The 21,068-nt window shown below is 41.7% G+C and overlaps 2 protein-coding genes across 2 annotated transcripts in view; one reads left to right on the forward strand and one right to left on the reverse strand.

Moving 5' to 3' along the window:
* The first annotated feature begins 278 nt into the window (after positions 1 to 278).
* On the forward strand, positions 279 to 6,029 carry LOC115016591 (grancalcin-like). The gene is given in 9 exon segments (XM_029444450.1): positions 279 to 444; positions 1,657 to 1,902; positions 3,026 to 3,095; positions 3,475 to 3,518; positions 3,702 to 3,800; positions 3,802 to 3,850; positions 4,412 to 4,525; positions 4,657 to 4,715; positions 5,096 to 6,029. Coding segments are annotated over 9 exon segments (732 nt in total). The 5' UTR covers positions 279 to 420; the 3' UTR covers positions 5,123 to 6,029.
* LOC115016587 (potassium voltage-gated channel subfamily H member 7-like) overlaps positions 6,027 to 21,068 on the reverse strand; it is a 54,692-nt gene continuing 39,650 nt past the window's right edge. Inside the window, 8 exon segments of the mRNA XM_029444437.1 lie at positions 6,027 to 9,044; positions 9,631 to 9,820; positions 11,757 to 11,916; positions 13,698 to 13,961; positions 16,462 to 16,546; positions 17,260 to 17,459; positions 19,631 to 19,670; positions 19,672 to 19,884. Of these exon segments, the coding sequence (XP_029300297.1) occupies positions 8,772 to 9,044; positions 9,631 to 9,820; positions 11,757 to 11,916; positions 13,698 to 13,961; positions 16,462 to 16,546; positions 17,260 to 17,459; positions 19,631 to 19,670; positions 19,672 to 19,884 (1,425 nt within the window). The 3' untranslated portion in view covers positions 6,027 to 8,771.

Here is a 21,068-nt window from a genome sequence, read left to right on the forward strand (position 1 = left end):
TTTATTACTCAAGTTACCTAAATATAATATTCAGGAGACATTACATTGGTTATTCGACAGTTTTGATGAATGTATGTTTTATTGTATCGCTTATTTTATACTTGTTCTTACTTTCAAATCTTTTAGGTTCCCAACCATTTTGACCATCGTTTTAGGGTAGGGAAAATTTACGAGGAGTACTTAAATGCAGCACTTTAAACAAGTATACAAATGATGGGCGGGTCATTTTCCAGTGCTCTTCACCCATTGGTTATCTGCACCATCAGTCAACTCACTTCTGACAGTTTTCGGCAGCGCGGATGTGATGTAGCAACTGTTCAGACGTATCGGAAGTTACAACCGTGTACCAGAGAAACCCTTGTACAGCGTAAATCCACTATAAAGATATTAAACTTGTGACAGTTTGACCTATTTCACCAAATGGCTTATCCAGGATACGGCGGGGTGAGTAAATTACACGTAACCGTGATTCTACAGTCATACACGAGCTACATTGGTTAGCAGGAAAGCTAGCAAGCTTGTTTCAGTGAATTTCCCGATAATTTGTCACAAGATGTTCTGTTACAGGTTTCCTTGTCTTCCTGTAGAAAGGTGATAGATAACCATGTATAATTTAACCGCAACAGCTCCGCTTTTTTAGTTTAATTTGGGAGTAAGGAGCCATATTAGTCTCCAATTTATTAACTCTGAAAAATGTCTTCAGGGATGTACATTCCTCAACATTCTCGAGGACTAAGCAGAAGTAGCAAATATCTTTAGCCTACTACATGTGTGAGGAGGCTATACCTACAGCGGGATATGCTTATCAAACTCTTAACAGCCTATATACCCTATAAATGTAGTAGAAATAGTGTAATATAATGCTTATTCATAGTTTCCTTGTGTAGTTGCATGTTTTGGGTGAATGCACTGAAATCCTTAATTGATTACAGGAAGCACCCTATTCTATTTGTATCCTGTTGTCTGGGCAGTTTCTTTTGGGCCTGAATGTTGTCAATAAAACAAAAAGAGAGGTCTCAGACACATCTTAGTAAAATGTAGGCTTTGTAATCTGAATAAAGAGGCTAAAAATAACTATGTGCAAGGTTTAAGTGTGAATCTTAAGTGTGGAATGCAGTGACTCCTCAGTGTTGGAGAATAAGGACTGCAGCCCACATTGCTTGAAGCATTGAATCAGCCAATAGCACGCCTCCAGAGGTGACAGGGTGAGGGCTGCATCAGCTTCATACTAAGCAGTCACTGGATCCGCCGCTTGCTTGCTTTATATATCGAAACACACGAGAAGAGAGCAAGATATTTTCAGTTATGTTGTAGTAATAAATGATATTTGGGATAGTCTTCATGAATGAGTAAAATAATAATACAGTAACCATTCAAAGTGAGAAACATCAGTGGTGGTCCACAGGTACATCATTAACTATCTGTTCTGAACAAATGAAACCTTTTCATAAAAGTTTACTGGCGATACATTACTTATTAACACTTTTATAATGCTGCTCACTTCTAACTGCTTGAAATAATTTTAGTGTTCAGACCAAGATGCATTCATGCACTTAGACTAAAATCATGTAATTCTGAGCATTTTGATACGCAAAACAAAATCTTACTCTGAGTGGCATTAATAATCCCTCTCTCCTCTCTGGTCTCTGCCTCCAGTATGGGGGTCCAATGCCAGGAATGCCAGCTCAGGGAATGCCAGGGATGCCAGGCGGGCCCATGGGAGGCCCCATGCCTGGGCAAATGGGTGGGCAAATGGGTGGGCACATGGGTGGGCAAATGGGAGGTGCACCACCCCAGGGAGGATATGCCCCCTATGGAGGAGGCTATCCAGGCACATATGGCGCCCCACCCCCGGCTGCCAATGATCCAATGTGGAGCTACTTTACAGCCATAGCAGGCCAGGTGAGTGTGGATAAACTGCAGCTTCTGACTTCTCCTCCATGATTAGATCACACACGATACATGCAGCCTTTATAAAGACCACAGCTTTCACCACAGGCTTGTTTTCACTTTCGTATTTCAAGTTTCGACAAGAAGAGGACATTCTTTGCAGATATTTCTAGTTTCATGAATCAGTTCAGTAGCTGTGTGAGAGCTAGTGGAGCGCTGTTGAACTGGATTCTGCTTCAGCTGTCACAAGAGTCACATGATTGGTTTTTACAGTGAAAGTAATCTTTGGTACAGTGGATTCATTTTGTTTTCTGTCATTTTTTCAAATTTTTTACAAAACTTTGAAAGATTTAGAATGCCTAAATAATACAATACACATAACTGGATTTATTTCCTTTTTAAAAAAAATGTATTTACTGTGATATAATTAATGAAATAGGGAAGTTATTTAGCTTTTTGTAACTGAATTCAATGTTATTCATGGTACATGAATCTACCATGGCGCATTAAAATGAAATTAAAATGACTTAAAGGAGCGTTTCACTCAGAAACACTACTAACTGTATACAGTACTCGCGTCCAGCCTCTATAGTCCCAGTAAAACGTGTTCTATCGAATAGCGTTAAAAAGCTGTTGCTAGACAAAGTGTTTGTTGTGCACATGTTCCCTTACGGGAGGACAATCTGGAACTTCTTTTGTTTAGCAAAAGTTTAGTGAAGTTAGTTGTGTTTGGACTTCCGTTTGACACTTTGATAAAGCTGCACAGGAATTTCCAGAATTTTCTTTGTTTTTTTAACTTTATTTTCTCTTATGTCTCAGTCCAAGTCTGCACTGATATGCTTACTTACGTACACACTTAATGCCATTCAATAAAAATCTTTTTTTCTGGGACTATAGAGAGGGAGGTGAGTACTAATATATACAATTTATATTGTTGTTGGGTGAACTAGTCCTTTAACAGAGACCATTTACGTTTCCCCTTTTCTCTCTTGTTGCATAGTTTATACAGCACTTATGTTTTAGCATGCACAGGGACATGGGCAACCTTTTTAATGTGTTCTCTCATGACTTCACGCCGGTCTCCTCTGAATGTTGTTTATTCACATGACTGCACATCACTGCCTGCTCCGTACAGGACGGAGAGATCGACGCGGAGGAGCTCCAGAGGTGTCTCACCCAGTCTGGTTTCACTGGCAGTTACACACGTAAGTTTCCTCGGATGCCTCCCATTAGTTGTTTTATAAATGCTTAATTATATGTTTGATCATTTATAACATGCATTTAACAAATTCTCAGCTCGGGCGGTGCTCACAGAGGATCAAAGTTAGAGGGACAGGTTTAGTTCATCAAACATCTTAAAGTATGTCCCAGATTTCATGAAGTAAAATGATACCTGTACGTAGATTATCAAACTCCATCTTCATGTTGACACCGATATTCTTTCCAGATGTACTGCATCACCTGAACCAAACACATCCGGCGTGATGGCACCTTTAAATGACTTAACCTTTCGAAGCGACTGTGACATCGTGGGCGGTTCCACCTAACTTGACTCATTCCTAACACTTTTTATTACCTTGACAGCGTTCAGCCTGGAGACGTGCAGGATCATGATTGCAATGCTCGATGTATCCTTTCTATAGTACCAGGAAGGAAATGAATGTGGCCATACCCTGTCCATTCATACTCATTATTGAAATATGTAGGTGTGGTGTTCAACCGGGTTGTTTTCATTCCGATCACACCTCGCTGTTATTATCCATGTGGGTCAGCAGTTTTTTATTTTTAAACCTTAACCCGGCTGTCACCAGAGGGACTTCACGGGCAAGATGGGCTTCAATGAGTTCAAGGATCTGTTCACAGCTCTGAGCGGCTGGAAGCAGAACTTCATGATGTTCGACCAGGACAGGAAGTGGAACTGTGGAGCCTCACGAGATGACTCAGGCCGTCAACGCTATGGGTGAGTCTTCACCATGACGGGGATGTTTAACAACACTTCATTAAGAAGGCACTTAAGCTGATTGGTGGGATCACAGTAGAGCAACAAGGGGACACTTGCTTTAAACTCATTACTACATATTGTAATATTCCATATATTCAAATCGACAGTTTATAAAAACATGTGTACTTATTTGTTTCCATTGCATGTTTTAATTACTACCTGGCGTCAATCGTCATATATTACATTTTGTGCACATTTACTTTATAAACTATTATGTTTCTCAAAAAGTATTTTAATAGTTTTTAAAACGAAAAAAGTCTGAAACTCACATTGTTATTGTAAAATATCATTTATAGCCGCTTTAATCGGTAGTGTTCATGTGGATGTTTGTGGATAATGTGTTGACGTTTGAGTGACAAGAAAAGGATAGGAGATAAATAATGTATCCAGTGTGCTGCTCTGATGATGTCAGAACATGTTTAATGTTAGCGCTTCAGTCTCACGTTGCTGTTTTCATCCATAGTTTGACAGGAAACTTGTCCGTCACAGAGTCTGACATTTTCTCTCCCTCTTCATCAGGCTACCGCGTCAGTCCTCAGGCTCTAAACACAATCATCAAGCGCTACAACAAAGGAGGAAGAATCTTCTTTGATGACTACGTGGCCTGCTGCGTCAAACTGCGAGCGCTCACAGGTGGGAAACACCGGCGTGTGTGATGGAAATGAGCGGACAGGCTCAGTGAATACACTCGTGTGTAGATGCAAATAATCTTTATTGAAATGTCGAGCCTTCAGTGCTGTGACGGTTTACTCTTCCTGTTACAGAGAACTTCAGACGGAGAGATACCATGCATCAGGGATCTGTCACCTTCCAGTACGATGACGTGAGTCCAGATTTTCTCGCCTCTATAAGTTTGATTGTGAAACTCTGGGCCGATAGCTGATGTTTTTGGTATTTATCCCCCTTCTGTGGCAGGGAAACAAAGATCTTTAATATTGAACTGTTTTAAAGTCCTTCAGCTTTGAATGAGCACAAATGCAATCATACAAATGAAACAACCTTTTAATAGAACCTTCTTTCACATTTAAAAGCCTTTGTGGCTGCGACACAACTACCTGTACCTTTGCACACGACTTGTATGATAGGTCTGGACCTCTCTGGTGGATGCCACCGAGTGTCTCAAAGCGTAAGAACTAATATGTGAGTTTGTGTGAGTTCTGGCTTGAGGCCCAATGTGAAGAAACGTTGTGTCTTTGTCAACAGTTCATCCTGTGCGTGATGTCCATCTGAGGCAGTCTGTCCCACACCACGAGGTCCAAGCGCCTAATCAACCAATCAGATGTGGATTCTGGACCACTGCCTCATGGGAATGCAAAGGGAGGCCAGTATATATGACTGAGTTGCCATGAGACGCAACAGGAAAGTACCCATTGCTTGTAACGCTTGCTGTAATGCTTTAGTCTTGTATGTCACAACGGGACGTGCTGAAGATGTATCAGGTGTACACACACACACACATATATATATATATATATATACATATACATACACAGTATGCATCCATATTAGAGGGGAATATAATACATGTCGGTGTCTTTGAAGCCCTATGTAGGATAAACACTTTAAAGAAGAGTTTTAGAGCTTTAGTGGAAATTGTAGGGATTAATAAACCAGATATTTGAATCTTCTGCTTCGGGTCTCAAAGTGAACTGATACTGTAAAGATGTTCTGACCATATTGTGCCAATATAATCCGAATGTATGGTCTAATATATTTAACCCATTTATATAGAACTTTGTCATCATGAGTAATGATTTAATGTTGGCAGCATTTACAGAGAACCTGACGTTGATTTGCTTTTACACTGAACTTCATAAGGTTATGAATTTTGTTAAAGCTAGTGCGTCTTCTCATTATCTTTTGTAATATTTCTGTTTTATAAAACTTTAGATTCTATTAGCTTGATGTTTAACTTGATAACGAGCCAAAGTGACTGTGAGCCGATATAAATCCACACTGATACCTGTTATTAATGATAGTGAGATATTGTCATACGTTCATATGCCTGAAACCTTTTTGTTTTGCATGTTTCAGTACAGCCGGGTTTTCATTTGTAAAGATTGCAGTGACCTCTGCGCACTCCCAATGTTGTAGTAAAGATCATATTTTGTTACTCACAATAAACACTTTCTAATCAGTATGCATTCTGTTTATTAATTTATACAATTGCGCATTTCTTTTCCCCCAGTCTATGTACACGATATATTTCATTTCTTTAAATATAGTTAAGAACAGAAACATTCAAATTAGCTGTTAAGTGTTGTATTGTATAAAATACAGTGGCAAACATTTAAAAAAATGCATAAAAACAATTTGTGAACAGCACTAGATTTAAAAAGGGACATTTATATCCAGTACAGCAAGTTTTCTAATCTGTGCAAAAGTTTGCAAATCCCAAATTCAGTCGACTCTTCAGGCGTCGGACGTGTCGAGTCAGGCTTTAGCAACTTTTGTTTTACATCTGTGCTCCTGTGACGGCTTCTCTTCTCTTCCCTTAACTAATATTTCTCCAGTATCTGACTCAGAATTAAGTGAATAAGTTCAATATGTCAAAACTCTGCAGAAATGATCAGAAAATCAATGTGCAACAATAAATCAAGACAAACTATTTCACGCAGCACCCGGCCTAAAGCCCGTCACTGAACTCTGGCTTGCTACATTGAGAGGCTATGCATCCATCCTCGTCCCATCAGCACTCCTAACCAACATCAGGGGGGTTAAAAACAATAAGGTACATAGAAAAATAATGGCAAATTAAACTTTTGTTTTAGAAAAATAGGTTGAAGCGTTATTTCTAAGTCTCTCTGTACCTTACAAATCAATACATGTCACAAACAGTTGATTGAGACCTTTTTTTTTTATAATTTAGTCAAGTGCAGTCTCCATGCAATACATGAGCTTGTGTGGGAATTTGTGTAGTTAGGAAACTAAAATGACTAATTCATTTTTCTTCATGCACCCTAAAACGGTTGAGTACATTTACATCTGACGGTGGAGAAGCAGGTTCTTGTTGCATTGGAGTCACGTCATTTGTAAAGGCAGGCTTATAAAGCTAAGGCTAGTGAAGGCTGAGCTGTGTCCTCGGCCCCAAACATGAACAAAAATTCCTTTTTTCTTTTTCTTTTCAGTTTTCTGGTGATTTTTTTAAAATTTATTTAAGAAATTGTACTTTTTAAGAAGACAATGGAAGACCTAAAGCATGCAACCAAAAACTATCGCGTGGGATCGTTCCCTCAAGCTGTGAAGAAGATTCAGGACGTTGCTTCCCGTCCTGCAGTCAAAGGTTTTCCATACACGTGTCGGGGACATCATGTCCAGGCAGTTTGGGGATTTCTATTCTACAGCAGTTTCTATTTCTATGACGAGGAGATGGAGAAATGTACAACGGCAAATAAGGGTCATTTTAGGTAAGAAATTAAAATAATATTCCAGAGTTAGGGCAGAGAAAAGACTCCAATTGAGTAAGAATCTCGGCTGTTCTGAGTTTAAAGTAAAAACCTAATTTACAAGAAAACACTGAATTCTCTGATCTTAAGTAATACATTTGTGAGAAACACTCCAACATTCTCTGACATTAAAGTCATAACTTCACAGAACCCCCACTTTGCGAGGCTGGATCAACCTCATCACACACAGCTTTATTATATCACCCCCCCCTCCTCCAGCTCCGTGTTTTTTACATTTATTTTGAACCTATCTACCTAAAAGAAATGGAGTCGTATGGAAATCAAATAGGTCAAAAATATACATGCAACTACTTAAAGAACTGTATCTTAGAAATATTGGTGGCAATTCAAACTGTAAGACTGTAAGGCTGGAACAGTCTGCTGAGAGTTGGTCCAGATGGTTAGAAACGTTTTGTGACAAAGTATATTTAGCAATCATAGAATCCCCAAACTGCCCGGACATAAATGTCCCTCACAAGTTATGTCTGGACTGCAAATACCCCACAACCATGCGTTCGTTATATTGATAGGATGCAGGTGGTTATATGGTAAATATGTGTTTTTTAAAATCCACAACTTGAAGCATTCGTTTTGTTGTCTTGAGCCACAGAAACGTTCTGCGTGTGAAGGTCGAGCAGCCAATGAACTCGCAACATAAACGCTGTTGAAAGACGCTTTTTTTTCTTTGTTCCGGTTGGAGAAAATCATCTGTTCATTTCCTGTACGGCTTCATCATTATTGCTGACAAAAGTGTTGTGCTATGGGAAGTCCATGCAGCCTCTTCACACATTATTATCACACTGTGTTCTGTATTTTTGAGCTGAATAAGAAGTGGCAATGTTGTGTACAGTAGGCACGCTAAACACACACACACAGATCTCTGCGAGTGTGTAACTGCGTCGGTCGTTTGGGGCTGCTGATAAAAGATCAGAGCTTTCAAAGCTGCGGCGTGGAATACAGAAATGCCTCGGAAGGAGTTTCAAGTAGCTTTGTCCCTGTGAAGAGGGAAGAGTGGTAGAAAATGAGACTTGATAGCTACAGTAGTCTGTATGCATGCCAAGATCACACCTGACTCCTGGTGAGTCAGCGTGTGTGAGGAACATGCGACAGAAAAGAAAAGAAACCATGAGAAAGGAAAACATGCATATCTCTTAGAAAAAGCACATTAAGTGCCTCGTGGTGCTGGCAGTGTTCTATGTATGTACATGGTAGATGACTTTACATGTGGTAATAATATAGTGTATAAATACCTCTGTATAAATGGACTTTATACATCTAAATCAGAGTTGGAAAGGGTGGGGGCTGGGAGATTTTCCGAAAAGTAGTGGAAGAAAGTCTACAGTTTGTTTCCTTTGCATAAACAGTCTCTTTCTTAGACCCTGAGTCAAGCTTGAGAGAAGACCTTCGGTCGACGTCGGAGGGCTCGGGGAGGCCTACTGTCCTGGAAGCCCCGGGTCAGAAACTGGCCTGTGCAGTGCCAACATTCCTGAGCTGCTGGGGACTTCAGGTAGTGAGGCCTGTCGGCCTGATGGGAACCTCGCTGCCTGTTGGTGGCGCTCTACACAGTCCGCGCTGTTCAGTGTGTGTCTCTGCTCTGAGTCCCTGTCGCTCTCCAGCAGTCCAGAAAAGTTCCCGTCTGGAAGAGTCTCTGTGCGGAGGAGGACCGGGGAGGATTCTTTGGATTTGTTCGGGTCCTTTTCTGGGCTCTGGAGAAGAAGCAGCACAGTGGGCGTCATGAGCCATTTGGCAGAGAGACTAAAAATAAATATCAAAGGAAGTAGACGACACACAGCTACCATACAAACGTCTGTTTAAAAACCATCTGACCCAGTACATATTACTGCAGACTCTTACATGATATAAACATTTACACTATTTTACTTTGGCTCAGTTTTCCATGTGCAAAACTGCTCATGCAAAAAGCCTCAGTTTACATACATTTGAACACTAAGCCTACGGATCAATGCAACACACTTTTACAAAAGTATTTTAACTTCAATGTGGCCATCTTCCAGAGTCAGAGTGCTTCCCTGGACAGTTTCCTTGCTTCCCTGTAGCAGCACAAAGAGGAAACGATGTACTCAAACACTTTAGCTTTGACTCAGACTGCTGAAGCTACATAGAAGTTTGATACAGAGCACAAACAGTGACGTTCATCATGTAGTATAGAACTTCAACTTCAGATAATTCAATAAACATACTAAGGCTGCAAGTGAAGATTGTTTTTATATGTCACTAATCTGATTCTTGGTGTACAAAGGTCAGGGTGTTGGAGCAGACACTCTGCTGTACCTGTGGCCGGGGCGGAGCAGGAGCCAGGCTGAACTCTGTCTGGATGGCAGACACCGGCTGCACCCTGATGGCTGGCCTCTGGTACTCGGGGCTGGGGGTGACGGTGCTGTAGGCGGGGGGCCCCGACGTGGTCTGCCTCTGGAGGAGCTGCAGGATGGCCTGGATGTCTGAAGTCATCTGGGACTCCAGTCTGAGGGACAGACAGAGAAGAACATTGAAAAAGGTAGAAGTTGGTTTGATATGACACGTTAAGTATTCCCAGCCAGATGCTAAACATACTTTAACAGCTCTTCCTGTGATGTCACACCCCTACAGCGTCACACACCTTCAGCTGTGCTCCTGTTTTAATGTGCACTCGTTTCTCCTCTCTGCTCATCATCACCGTGCCTCGGCTGTCAGCCCCATAATTAATATGAGGACAGATATTACCTTTCACCCTACTTTTCTCAGGAAGGAAAACAAAACAGTAAGCCTGCATGGGAAACCGGGGAAGGTTTATCATTATGGGATGGTGGAGGGGCGGTTAGTACTAATACCAACCACTAGGGGGAGGCTCAGCCTTACGTGGTTCATCTGGAGTAATACAGCAGCCCAGTGCTTCTCTGGGAGTCTTCACATCCCTTACTCCAGTAAAAATACTCAATTCCAACAGGAGTATTATGAGCAAAATGAACTTATGTATCAAATGTAAAAGCATAATAGGTATCCTTTCATTTTACAAAATAAGTTCTTTAGGACACCGTGCCAAGAGGAGAAGACTTTCTGTTTAGCAGGTAGCTGAACATCTGCACCGTGTGTCATCACCGAATGCAGCGAGTTACATCATGGCGTGGAGGCTCTGAGATGGTGAATCACCTTTTCTCCACACGCTCTTTTTTTTCAGTCCATCAGCAGAAAACAAAGGAGACACCGAGACTTCCCAGCGAAGAGGGGAATGCCTGCCAGCAGTTTGCTCTTCAGAGGACAATAAGTGCAAATAAACACTTTGGCTGTAGAGTGGCAGCACGGTGCTTAAGTGTGCCGTCGCCTCGGACAAATACAGTCCCGAAGCAGCAGGATGAATGATGGGGACACTCACAGGCCCATGTTCCCACTGTGTTCCTTCATCATCATATCTCAGTGTAAACACCATTTCCTCCATAGTTGCACCCAAACTCCTCAACTCCACCACCCCAACCTCACACGGTGACGACGACAGTCTTTGAAATGTGTCTGCATCTCGTGGCTGCGCACTATAAATAGACAGCCGCTGACTGTCTGCCTCCCCCTCATCTGTACCAGTGCACCAGCCGAGAATCACACGAGCTGCTCGCACAGTGCGCTCCGCATTAACACGCCTGTAGCGGGTGTCTGGCTTAAAATGTCTCCGTGCAGAATTTCTGCCAATTACAGGCAGAATAACGGGGGTTTGTACTCCTGAGCTCTGAAAGTTGACTTTGTAGAAATTAAGTTGAAGAAAAAAAAAAAGCAAGAAAAGGCAACGATGGAAAACTGAAGCCGAAGACGTCTTTAGATGTCTAAAGGTCAACAGCCCCGCCCCTAATTCTAATTAAAAGTCTAAAAAAGTCGATGCAGCAGAACCAGAGATATACATTTGTTCTAATACATCATTCTTCTTGTTAAAACCTGCCGCTTACATTACCCACAATGCAACTTAGCCGCTCAGAAAGAGATACTGGTGTGAAATGCTAGTAGTGGTTAATGTAGCCTGCAGCCTCAATCAGATAAAAGGAGCTACAGTTCACTTCTTTCTAACTCCACACGCCCAGATGTTCTTGTAGTCCTCACACCAACGCTGACTCAGGTGACATCACGTGAGGACATTCATCACACTTCACACACATGCAGCACTCCTCAACATGCTTTTGATGTGTAAAATTGGTGGAGTTCCCCTTTAAAAGGTGTGAACGTCATATTGAAAAGCCACATGATTTTGAAACAATGATATGATGGGATTTAAGATAAAGCGGTCAGAGAAGGATTATAAAAATGAGAACACAGATCATCAGCTCATCCTCTCAGTCAGAGGGCATCATGTCGTCCTTATACTGTGTGTTTTAACTCAGGAAGTCAAAGTGTTGTGTCATTCAGTGTTTTACGACCAGCATGCGGTTTCCTCTCCCCACCTGTTGAGGTGCTGCTGCAGCAGGTCCAGCCGTTGCTCCACCTCCCCGTAGGTGAGGTCTGTGTCGCTGTCATCCTCCCCCGCTGCCGTCTCCCGAAACTGTGCTGACTCCACCACACCCTCGACAGGACGCTGACGTACCCACTCGTCTGCATGGAGCTCTGGAGGGAGGGACGTGTTTGCAAACAGACACACACACACGCGCGCACACACACTCACACGGTAAATGATGTGTGTTATTAGAACAGTGCCTCAGGGGGAGCATCTTCCTGTGTTGTGTCCTCTCATCATTAGCTTTACTAAGCTCTGATCAGCTTAGCGCCTCCTGAATCCTAACATCCATCCTACAGAGGAAAACACACATCTGACCCCGGCGGACAATCGCACCCTCAGTGGGATTTTCGTTCACCACCTTTTGTGTTTCTGCAAGTAATGGCTGTGGATGAAATTGACATTTCCTGTGTGTTGTTCTCGCCGGGCTGTTTATAGGAATCAATATCACTCCTCTTGTTCACGCTGGAGGATTTTATGGGGGTTTGAGCAGTGGCTTCTGACGACACGAGGTCGTGTGAGATCAGGCCGCAGAAACACACACTGGTGTGTCTTCCCGACATGTTGCAGCAGGCAGGCGGTGAAAGTCTCCCTCCCAGATGCAGCTCTTTGTGTTCTGCTCAGTGAAGCCTGCTGTCTATACTGCACTGGCATCCACAGGAGGATTTCATACTTGTTTTGTCTGTCTGTGCTGTGTCACAGCGCTGTTTTCATTGTCACCGTGTAATTAACCATTACAATTACTTATCTCTCAGATTTTCCTAAAAATGATGTAAATGTGACCAAACTCAGCAGATTCAGTGATTTTAACAAATTCTTCCTGTAAATCGATTATTTGGTCGTGACCTACGATCAAAAGGGGGTGACCCTGGGCCGCATGCTGCATATAATCCTCTTAGGTTTTATTACTGAGAGGGTTTTAGGTTTCATCATAATGACACATAATCCCTGTTTGGATGTTTAATAGGTGTGACATTCCTCCGCTGGGGTTTAGGGATTTCTATTCCCGTTTTTTTTCTAAATGAACTTCCGAGCCAATTACTGTAAAATCTTTAGAGGACAAGCATGCAGGACATTTCAAGTGCGTTTAAACAAGACAGTGATTTTCTCCCTGGACTCCCCACTGCACTGCACTTCCATAGTCTAACGCTCTGACTTCGGAGGACGACACCAATGATCTCGCCATCGCATTCAGATCCAAAACAAGAACGCTGCGACACTTACGGCGACACTTCCAACACACAAGTCAGGAACGCAGTTATTCCACTACAGTAACTATCATGTGATAACCCTTCCACACACACACACGAACATCTGGAATGTCCATATTATATCAGAGCAATGACTTCTCATACTCATTATTATTACATTACATATTATATTCTGTTTTACACGTCACTGCCCGCTGACTCCTCCTCACCGGCCAGTAGGGGCCGCAAGTGATCAACAACTGCTTGTTGGGAATCTTTTGATTTGATTTGCACGCCAAGGAGATGATTGTGCTTTGTATTCATTGAATGGAACATTAGTGGTGATTTAGGACACACGTGGCAGAGATCTAAACTCTACTGAGTGCACTTTGGAGTTGGTCTTGTTTCTGTTGATTGTTTCCGTTTCTATCTGGTTTGGTAATGTGAGTGTTTTATGTGCTGCGGTGCAGGTACCTGGTTTTAAATGTCAGATGTGACACATTCATTGTCACCTTTAATCTTTTCTACCTTAATAAAATCAAATAGATGGAATCAAACTGTCTCTGCTTTTTGTTTTAATGCTTGATATAAACATGTATTTGAACGGCTTTTGAAGCTGCTTATTTTTACTTGAGCCCAAAATAAATCCCTTGTTACTAAATAAAAGAGTGAGAATGAGAAGTGGATGTTTCTGTCGTCACCTTTAAATGTCTGGCCCTGCGTGCTGTCTGCAGCCTGTGCGTCTGCGCTCAGCCCGAGGCCCACGGTGTGGTCCCTAACCACCGGGTAGCCCAGCACACCAGAACACAAGGGCCTCTGCTCCTCTTCCTCCTCCCTGCCTTCCTCCTCCTCATCCTCTCCCTCCTCAGCGGACTCTCTCCTCTCCTCAGCTGCTGAGGGGGCGTAGATCTGCCTCCGTTGCTTGGTGTCGCAGTAGGTGGCTGCTGGCTCCTTGTTGTGCGAGCCTACGGGGAGAAATGATCAGGAAGTGTGCTGGGGGAACACCGACTCTGCTGAGACTTCCTCTGCGGCTGTCACGGTTCTCTCATTATCTTTTACAACAGGTAGCTTTTGTTTTGCTTCAGGGTTGAACTAAGGACAAATGCTCTTAAAGCAATAAAAAGTCTTAGTGTAGTATGTCGAAAAATATCACTAAGGTGGTGATGTAGTGGTACTGCTTCCAAACACAACACCAGATGGTTGTTAGTTCAGTACCAGGGCTGCCACCATTGTGCCCCATTGTCTGTGAGTTAGTTCACTGTAAGTCGCTCAGGATAAGAGCGTCTGCTAAATATAGTGTGGCGAAAAATGCTATAAGATGAATCTTTTAGTGATATTGTTTTACATGCTATACTATGACTTTATTTCAACATACTGTACAAAGGCTTTTCATCGTGTTTTTCATCATATTCTTATAATACTTATAACATACTTTTTATAAAAATAATTTAGACATGCTATGACGTTTTTCATGTTTTTCGTCATACAGCTTTTGTCTACTGAGCTTCTCAGGATGTGTCTACATGTGTTTACAAGTCGACAGTAACTGAGTAACGCTGCTGTTCAACATCTTCTTAGCTGATGGATGGAGGCAGGATATGCCGGCTGCTGGACTGGACTGGACCGGCTACATTCTCCATCCTCACTTGTGTTTTACTGAGAGATGGTGATACTGTATTCTAGACAGCCTGTAACCATGGTGACCGATTGGCATTTGCCTGAATGGAGTACTGCTGTGTGGAGGCTCTGTCTCCAAGTCCCAAGTCAAACTACTCTCAAACACACTACGTATACACACTACTATACAGTACGCTGTCATCTTAACAGCTGTCTGTTTATCCACAGTGGAACTCATAAAGGAGAAAACCAGGCTTTATTGTGAAGTCTGGATTAAATACATTTATATATACAAAACAAAAGAAATACATTAAAGTTGATAAATGTGACATGTACTCAGCGAGACTTGTGTTAAAAGATAAGCCTGATTTAGTGAAGGAAGGCTGGTTTAATCATGAAACCTCCCTCTGATGTCACCATCACTTCGCCTATTAAAGGGACAGTACGGGTGTTTTCAAGTGGGGTTGTATGAAGTTCTTCATCCACAGTCAGGATATTACCTGCAGTAGATTTTGGTCTGCACGCGAGTGGAAGCACGACACTAAGCAGTGAACTAAAATCACTATCAGTTTAAAGTATGCTATGTTTGGAATCATTTTACTTACTGACCGCTATTAACTGTAATGCACTGACTATAAGTGCCTCATACAACCACAACAAACGATCCGTTTAAGTTCGGCCGAGTTCCAGCATTAACTTAATAAAGTCAAATAGCCGCAATAACATAATAATTGTTAAACATAAACTATTTGAAGCAAACGTGGTGGAGTCAGGAGCGTGGACAGACCAGTCTGCATGAGTTCCTACAGTATGTGTTGCCCACAGCTGCTTCATACTCCTTCAGGACATTGAATCCCTGCAGCCATCTGAAGGCAGCAGGACACATGTGTTGACAAATCTGCAGCCTGACTGGAGAAGTGCCGCACCGCAGCACAGTGCCATTATGCACAGCTGTCCACCGTGTTTACCTTCATTAAATCAGGTGCAAATGACACCAGGCTGCCACAGCGTAACCACACACTACAACTGTACCTCAGCATCCTGCCAGTCCTGGGGGAGATTATTGTTCAGCCTTAAACTTTAAAAATAGACTCAACCGTTCATGTTTGATTCTTGAAGAGCATTCAGAGAACATTAATGTGAGTCTGAATAAAGGGAATACACTCGAGATACATTTCACTTCATAACGTTTGACCTCAGAGGTGTTTTTATGCTCAAGAGCAAAATATTTGCTAAAATGTGTTTAATTTCTGTCTTAATACTGATATAATAAATGATATTTGACAGATGGTTCACGCTACTGAGACAAAGAGTTTATAAACCCATCATTAATACATGGTTAATTAATAGTTCATTAAACTTTAGTTACATAATATTTCATTATGTTTATTTATTTATTAGTAATGCTATAATTAATGCTACGTGGTGTAATATGAAATCATTTGTATATAAATGATATATTGTATCATAGCTGATAGCAGACGATAAGTACATTTATTAACTATTTATTAACAGTTTATAACATTTCATATATTAAGTATTTGTTAATGATTTGTAAACCTTTAAGAAATAATGTTTATAGATGCTTTACAAAGTATTTATTAACCATTTAACAAAGTATTATAATCATCCGTTGCAACTTCATAAAGCCATCCAATGATTTTTACAGGATGTCCATCCACGTTTAAAGAGGTTCTACAAACTATTTATTCATTAGATAATCATTAACAAAAAACTTAATATAGTATATATACAATGTAATCATTAGAATGATTGACTGTTAAAAGTAGAATAAGTTGAATTACCATTTATTAGTGGTTATTATAAAGTGTTGTGTCTCAAGCTGACCTGTGGAAGTTTTCCTTTTGTAGGACCCTCGTCTTCGACACTCGATGTCCTCCGTGTTAGAGTCAGCTGCTTGTGAGCATGTCGCCTGTAAAGGGATAATGTCTGATCAGAAGCATGTCAAATATAACAACACATGAATATGGACATGAAGCATAATGTAGTTAGTGCTGCTGCCTCGCCACAGTCCCCTCTGATGGTCTGAAAGGTATTAAAGTGAAGCGTGCCAGACTTTAACTAAGGAACATTAACTCCTCCCGGTCTTGTTGGAGCACCAGGTATCTCCTGTTTGTGATGTAATCCTACCAGAACCCTCTCGTCTTTCCACTTCTCTGAATAAGTAACAAAAGGCCAACACAAAGTTCACTTCCCGCTCCGTTTAAAAGATAATGAAAACAACTGACTGAAATGTGTGTTCTTGTTCGAGCCACAGGCCTCACACATCTTTCCACTTCACCCAATTCATCATAATTACAGCGTGCGTGGTGTCCACTGCAGCCTAATACTCTCTCTATACTAATACTATCTCTAGTCTTCCAGCCAATGGCAGATTAATGAAAATGTCTAAATTGGCTCTCATGCTTTTATTCCCACCGCCATGGATAATATGAAGCACTAAAGAGAATGAATAAGAAAGCCATTCATCTAATAGAAATGGACATGGCAGAGATATGGTACATGGAAAAGATTGTTTAAGTCTACTAGGACTTAAACAATCTGCTAAGGACAAAGATTGATTTTACTTAAAAATCCATTTCACTGATTGTTATAATCAGAGACCAGATCCTCCATGCTGATTACCTTTTCATCACGGAGGTCAAAGGTCAGCTCCAGGTTTGTGAGGAAGTGGTCGGCGAACTCTGGATACATGTCCAGAACCTCCAGGATCTCCTCCCTCTGGATGGTGTGGAGGTCACAGTAGCTCAGCGCCCGCACGTCTGCACAGGATTTCCCCGACTTGGAGTACAGGTGGATCATCTCGCCAAAAATGTCGTTCTTACCTTGAGGGGGGTAAGCAATCAGATATAAGTCACCCACTACTGTTAGATAGTCATATAGCATAAGCTCTTCTCCTCATCTATTCTTGGCTTCTTAAGGAACAACTTCCACAGTTGCTGGGAGAACATGTCGTTGGACAGTATGTGGAACAGTATGTGATGACCTATAAAGAGACGGGCCACCTGGCAGAGGAGCGTGAGAATGTTAAAGAGGCTGAAGGGCTTCGCAGTCGTCTAAAAAAGGATTTACACAATGCCGGTCCGCCCGCAACAAAGTCACACAGGCCAAACATTCCTGCCCCTGTTTAGTGTGGGATGACCTACATTGAATGGCTGCAGGGTTTACTGGACTCGCTTTAGTGAAGTATGTGTCTGAAGTCACCGGTTATGGAGCCCCAGAGGGTTCAATATCACATAGGTAAATAAATAATCATGAAATAAACAATCACTGGAAAAAATGTGTCAAATATATAAAAGAAAAAGTGAAATTGACATAAAAACAGACTTCTAAAAAAGAGCATTTCAAAATAAAAGTAATGAAATACAAATTCTATCCAATAAACTCTAATATGAAAACAACATTTCAGAATAATGAGTTGAATTTGAATAATTTATTCAACTATTTAACAAATTGCTGGTTCATTTACAAATGTATTAATCAGATTATCTAGACGTATCTCATGTGTTTTATATTCATATAATACTGACCACTTTATGAAACATTATCATGTCATATCAATTCTGAAAGCTTCAAACACTGCCGTGTATTTAGATAGTTGTGTCAGCAGCTTGTTCACACATTGAGCTATTTAATAATGACTTATTTTCATCTACTTAACACTTTGTGATCATACTACAAGCCACAACATTTCCATGTGTGGTGCTGTAGTACCATATGAAAATGGTTTATAGGCGCGATAGTGTGAGAATGGAGGAATCAGCAGTTTGCTGTAGCAGAGAAAAGGTGAGTCAGGTGTAACCTACAACTTCAACCTACAACTCGCTCATCATGACTCTGATGTGTCAAACCTTATTGGCTGCATGACAACAGTCATTAAAAGAAAACAAATCTCTCTGTCCCTTCACTTCTCTCCTGAATTCCTCAAGTTGTCTTCTTTCTCTCACATCGCTCGTCTTCTCCTTCTCCCCTGCCCACTGGTTCAGCTCTCCATCCCTGCCTGCTTCTATCATCATCCATCTCTATTTGAAAGCAATCGAGCTCTCTTTTTTTTTCATGCAAACAGATGCTCTGTTACCCTCGTCCCACCGTGTGTCCTCCCCCACTCTTTTCTGTCTCTTTCATCTCTGGCACGACTGTGAGGCGGCAGCAATCACAATGTTCTTTGAAGTAAGTTATTACAACATACCCACGAGGGATCACAGCATCCAACTCAGCCATATCACAGCACAACGGAGCCATCTTCATTCTGCTGCCCCACCCCCGTCTACACTAAAGGAGGTGAAGCTAACCAGGCTAATGGCAGGACTTCTTTGGTTGTTATTTGTCTTTGAACAGCCTTAACTGGGATAATTAGACGTGTTTCTGTGTACAGGAACGCTGAATGAATGTCATTAACTGTCCTTCCATCCTCAGACCTGATATCCTACAGACATCCAAAAACATTATGTAGTAAACATCTTTATCATGTATAAATGTGAATGTTTCAATGCAATCCACTGTTTTCAATAAAGTCAATTAACTATTAAAGAAATAGTTCAAACTGTTCTTATTCCCTTTCTTGCTGAGAGGTAGATGAGAAGATCAATACAACATGTACGTATATGAAGTTACAGCCAGCAGGCACTTAGCTTAGCTTAGCGTAAACACTGAAAGCTAGCTGCTTGTCTGACAATGTACACCCAGGAGTCCAGCAAATAACCTGTAGTTAAATAACTTTACTCGTTATTTACTTATTTCAGTTTTTGCAGAGAGTAAACAAACAAGATATTAATTAGTGAGCTTTAGAGGTGCTGGTAGGCTGATTGCTTTCCAGCTAAGCTAACCGTCTACGGGCTCTAGCTTAATATGAATATTTATCCTCTTATCTAACTCTTCGCAAGAAAACAAATAGGCCTAGAAGACTTAGAAAAAGGACCCTCCAGAATATTTCTTTCTCAAATGCCTCTCAGGGCGAATCACAGGGAAATGTGTTTGAGGCGCACAGTAGACCCACCCAGTATGGCCACGACAACGTCATCTTTAAGGATTTCGATAGGAGCCACGGGAGACAAAGTAGAGCGCAGTGAGCACGTCTCCGCCGTGGACCAGGGTGTCTCCAGGGGGCGCATGGGTGGTCTTGAACCTCATGGCCAGGGCCCGGAGGCAGCCCTTAGTGGCTCCGTGAAACGCCTTACAGCCCTCGAGGAGGTTCTTGTTGAGGTGGAGGCAGATATCGGCCTGCAGGCACTCTGGGAAACCCTTCAGGACCTGTGGGGGAAACACGGGTCGAAGCAGACAGGATTACGTCACGTGGAAGAAGCATATTGAAAGAGCATCTTTAAAAGCTGTCAGAGCTTTGATGTGCAGAGACTTGTAATATGTGTTGAATTTTGGTTTTGAGTGAAGTTGCAGGTCAAATCTTTCCAGAGTTTTTGATATAATTGCCACTTATGTTCTTTCCTTCTTCTCAAAACCTATCACACCCTGCAGTAGAAACAGCCTGCACGTCTTTACACAGTGTGGAAATTGCAAGACCAAATTCAATCTTGTCTATTAATATCTATTGAAACATTCCTCAATACTCTGATGATGAACAATGATCTGCTATGTAGTTTGAAATAAGTTTTGCAAATGTTGAACCTGAGCGTGATTGGTCAAACTAAACCAAGATAGGACAAATGAACAAAAAATACTTCAATTCAATTGAATTTCTTTTACTAAATGTATGTAATGTGAGGACTTTCTGATATAAAAATAGACTTATAATACACTTACCCTTTAAAGACAAGGATACAGTGACCACTGACAAAACAGCTAATGATCCCCGGACAACGTGAACTGAAAGGACCACATGTTCTTTACAAACTTTAACAGCATAACAGACACTGGGAGGGTATGTAAGGGCTTTGAGGACACATAAGGGACAGTATAAATAACAAAACACATTTCTTATCTTTGTCATTTACACATAAAATACTATGTGCTAATGACAGGAGCACAGCAAAAAGAAATGTAGCCTCAACTGGTTTTCTGGGCTCTGACAGGCTTCTGTGTGCTCAGAACAGATCAGTAGATTTGGAAAGGAAAGACTGAACAACATTTGGCAAGTGCAGGTGCCACCGCGGTGCGTGCCGCCAAGCCTCCCACAGTGGGAGGGAAACCTGGCAGCGCCCGGCGAGGCTGTGCCCACTCTCACAGGCGTGATTCACTGTCTCTGGTACCAGATGAATATCATGGAGTTGTGTTTGAATACACAGATTTCATGCAAAGGGGACCTCGAGGCAAGCCTCGTGCAAGTCTACCAGTAAGAGACGATGAACGTGGCCTGCAAGAAACTTTCATTGTTTTTGTCTGTCCTCTGCTGTAACTGGCATGCATAGGTAGATACTGTAAATCCATCTATGATGTGGCATCACAGCAACTGTTTACAGTATGTGTTAATGTAACAGACA

The sequence above is a fragment of the Cottoperca gobio genome, chromosome 2 (genome assembly GCF_900634415.1).
Source record: "Cottoperca gobio chromosome 2, fCotGob3.1, whole genome shotgun sequence".
Classification (NCBI taxonomy): Eukaryota; Metazoa; Chordata; class Actinopteri; order Perciformes; family Bovichtidae; genus Cottoperca; species Cottoperca gobio.